General features: G+C 54.1%; 1 protein-coding gene across 5 annotated transcripts in view; it reads left to right on the plus strand.

The window, feature by feature from the left end:
• The first annotated feature begins 1,611 nt into the window (after positions 1-1,611).
• Plcb2 (phospholipase C beta 2) overlaps positions 1,612-3,765 on the plus strand; it is a 24,419-nt gene continuing 22,265 nt past the window's right edge. For 2 of the 5 annotated variants that reach the window (XM_050134343.1, XM_050134346.1), the window contains exon 1: positions 1,920-2,596. In XM_050134343.1, coding sequence (XP_049990300.1) covers positions 2,513-2,596 — 84 coding nt within the window. In that variant the 5' untranslated portion in view covers positions 1,920-2,512. Of the gene's footprint in view, positions 1,714-1,909; positions 2,597-3,765 lie in introns of those variants that run through there. The other 3 variants (XM_050134344.1, XM_050134347.1, XM_050134345.1) reach the window with 3 other exon arrangements.

The following is a 3,765-nucleotide window of genomic DNA, read 5'->3' on the forward strand; positions in this document are numbered from 1 at the left end:
GACCTAGGACCCCGCCCCCCGCAGCCCCCTCCCCGACAGCTGTTGATATGAGCTCCTTTCCTGTCTGCATCCCACAGCTCCTTCATGTCAAACTCAGCATCACAAATGACACAGATCTACTAGCAGCTTCCTGGAGCGGGTAATTCCCGAGTCCGCCCCTTTCCCCTGCGGGTTCGGCTTTCGAGTGCACCCAGCAGGGGGCATCCTTGTCCTTCCACTGTCCACCCTGGGGGCCAGATTGGCCTGCTGCCAGCAGTGCCTTCCAATCAGCAATGCCCAGGAATCAGTCCAAGGCCAACTGCCCCAAAGTATTCCCGTGACTTCCTCCTGCCACAGCTAGTCTACTATTATTTACATTGCTTTTCTTCCTTTGTCTTCCTTTGTCAGCTTAGAATTAGAACTTTAATGCTTCTCTTTATTTTTTTTTTTCTGGCAGAGTCTCACTACAGTATCTGGTCTCTAGCCTGGCCTAGAACTCCAGACGGAGCTCTAGCGGTCCCCCAGCCTCAGCTTTCCAAAGAGCTCTGACTACACGCATGAGCCACCATGCTGGGCAACCTATATGCAGTTTTAAAAGAGGAAACCTCCTGTTCAGTAAAGGTCTTTCAAGTGACTCTCCATTCCTAGCGCTGGCGTCAGGATTTGGTAGGAGACTACAGGCCTTCATTGAGGTTACCCTTGGGAATCCCAGGACCTGTCCAGGGAATGCCATCAATGGGTAAAGATTCTGTGGGCTTGGGGCCTGAGAGTGAAGGAGCAGAGCCCAGAAATCATTGAAAGAGGAACAGAAACATCCCTCCCTTCTAGGCCTATGGCCACAGGCAGGACAGGAAGGAGGAACTTGGATGTGGGGGCCAGATCCCTTGCAGGTGACAGGTGTAAGGCTTTGGGAAGGGACAGGGATTTCCCTTGCAAAATTCATTCAAACAGACAGGGAACCTGACCCCAGGGAGACAGGCAGATATGCAGGGGCTCCCAGGAGGCCCCCAGGAAGGCTAAAGGGAGAGGGCAAGGAGAGACATTGAGGGAGGGGTTGGAGCACCTGTTACCTGTAGGAGTTTGGAAACTATTTCCTGGAGCCTCATTTAGCTCTTGTTCTAGCCTCTGCCCCTCTGGTCTTAGAATTGCTTTTCTGGGGACCATTTCTGAGCTAGCTTCCCCTGAAGTGTTCACTACCCCTTTTATTTCCTTTTTGAGACAGGCTGTCTTGTAGTCTGGGCTGGCTTGAACTCCTGATCCCCCTCCAAGTGCTGGGACTACTGGCATGTGCCACAGCCCTGGTTTTACCTCCTATTCTCACTGACACTAACTTGTCCATCTCCGCTGCCCTCCCTGTGCCCATCCTGAGCCCATCCCCACTCTCCACCTCGGCTCTGACCTGCAGAGGTAATTCCAGGGCAGGGGGAGGGCCTCCAAGTTGGCAGGGTGGCACAAAGACCACTGACGGGACCTACTGCAGAAAGCCAGGGCCTCAGAGGGGAAGGAAACCATGGGTAGAGCTTCTAGCCTCCCCAGCTGGGCTGACATTCGATAAGAGTGGGTTAGGTAAGAGGAAGTGGCTGGGGCCAAGCTGGGCTGGGACTGAACCTCTGGGGTAGATAGGGACAGTATGAGGATCGTGACACCCTGAGCAGGGTCTAGAGCAGGGCTGCTCCTGCCTTCCAGAACCTCTGGCCCCCAGAGTCCCTGTGTGTGTGGGACAGAGCACTCGAGGTAGGCTGGTGGCAAAAGGCTTCTCCAGGCTGTGTAGGCAATGAAGGCTTTAGGCCTTCTCTCAGAGGCTCAAAGGCCCAGAGAGCCGTCGTGGGTGAGGGGCATATTGCTTCACCTGACCCTCATTTTCATTGGGAGGAAGCGTTGAGAAAGAGGAGCTGGGTGCTCGGGTAACTTTGCTTATTCAAAACACTCGATGCCAGCTGGGCCTTGGCCCATCCCTGACTCCCACCTCCAGTGTGCTCCCACCCTGCTCTGTGGAGGACCCTCTTCCTAGAGACCTCTCCGTGTTCCACCTCATTCCAAGGCTCTGGAACGGCATCTCCTACTGTCCAACGCCTCGCATCCCTCTCTCCCAACCGTTTTGGGTCAAATCTGAGAGACTCTCCTTGTAGCGGAGGCCCTGGCCCCAGGACTTCTAGACCGCATGACCTGCCCCTCAGTTCACAGCAGCCCAGCTAAGGAAGCCCAGAACAGGAAGTGCCGAGGCAGAGGGTGGGGAGGGACTCCCAGGAGAGGAGCCCAGCCCCCTGGGCAGAAGAAGCTATAGCAGCCCCCTATTTCAGACAGAGGAGGAGGCTCATTTACAAGGCAGATCGGCCAGATCCCTGCCTGAGGCTCTGAGTCCCGCATCCAGCCACTGCCACCCTTGCAGGCTATAAGAGCATGCTGACTTCCGGACCGGTGCCGGGCGGGTGCCATGTGAGCCCAGTCTAGCTTCCCCTCCTGTTCACCCTCCTTCCTTCCCTCCTGTCTGCTGGTATTTGCCCAACCTCTCCAAAGAGGGACACTGGACATCATGTCACTGCTCAACCCTGTCCTGTTACCCCCTACCGTGAAGGCGTATCTGAGCCAAGGGGAACGCTTCATCAAATGGGACGACGTGAGTAGGGATGGGCCCTGGGGGTGGTGGGTGCTGGGTAGCTTGGGTGCTTTGCAGAACGGGTAGCTTGGTTTATGTCTCTCTCCCAGCATCCAGGCGCCTGTGTGGCTTGGCCAGGCAGCTGGCACAACAGCCTAGATAAACAAGTCTGGGGTGAGCGTGGTGTCCTTGACTGCTGCCGGGGAGCCTGTGGGTCTGGGAACGAGGAGATAGACTGTGTGCCTATGTGTGTGTGTTCATGTGTGTGCGTGCGTGCGTCTGTGTGTGTGTGTCCGGGGGCGGGGGCACAGGAGCAGAAAAGGTAATCTCTTCGGACCTGATCTGCCCTTTTTCAAATCCCTGAAGGTTTGTTTCTAGTAATTTCAGTGTTGGCAGGGAAATACACACACACACACACACACACACCAAGCCTTGCAAGGGCAAGGAAAGAGGTCAGCTGGGCCCTCTTCCCAGCCCAGACACCCCAAGTTTGCTCTGGCAGAAGGCCCATAACCAGCTCGACCACTCCAGTCCGCAGAATAAGATGTGTCTTGTCCCAGGGAAGCTGTTACTATGGGGGTGGGCAGTCACAAAAGGGCTGTGGACCCAGTTGGAAACTTGGGGCTAAAGGTTCTGGAGCATGGAAAGGAAGCTGCTGACTTCTACTTCCCCTTGGTGGCTCAACTCAGCCTTCTACTTGCTACTACCTGTAAGTTGTCTACAGGGAAGGGGGAGACTGCATTGTACCCCAGTCCACTGAGCCTGCTCCTTCCTAAATGGCCTCTGGTCCTTCTGGGCCCTTGAAAACGCTGCCACTAACCACAGCCTCTCATGATCTACGAATAAATAAATAAATAAATAAATAAATAAATAAATAAATAAATAAAACTGACTGTCCTTCAGGGAGGCCAGGCCCCCTTAAGAGAGCTCTAGACTAGCCTTAGGAAAGCTTGGGGTTTCCAACAGCACATGGCACTTGGTGGCTCAACTCAGCCTTCTACTTGCTACTACCTGTAAGTTGTCTACAGGGAAGGGGGAGACTGCATTGTACCCCAGTCCACTGAGCCTGCTCCTTCCTAAATGGCCTCTGGTCCTTCTGGGCCCTTGAAAACGCTGCCACTAACCACAGCCTCTCATGATCTACGAATAAATAAATAAATAAATAAATAAATAAATAAATAAATAAATAA

The sequence above is a fragment of the Alexandromys fortis genome, unplaced genomic scaffold, assembly GCF_014885135.2.
Source record: "Alexandromys fortis isolate MF-2015 unplaced genomic scaffold, M_Fortis_MF-2015_v1.1 scaffold_6, whole genome shotgun sequence".
NCBI classification, from domain to species: domain Eukaryota; kingdom Metazoa; phylum Chordata; class Mammalia; order Rodentia; family Cricetidae; genus Alexandromys; species Alexandromys fortis.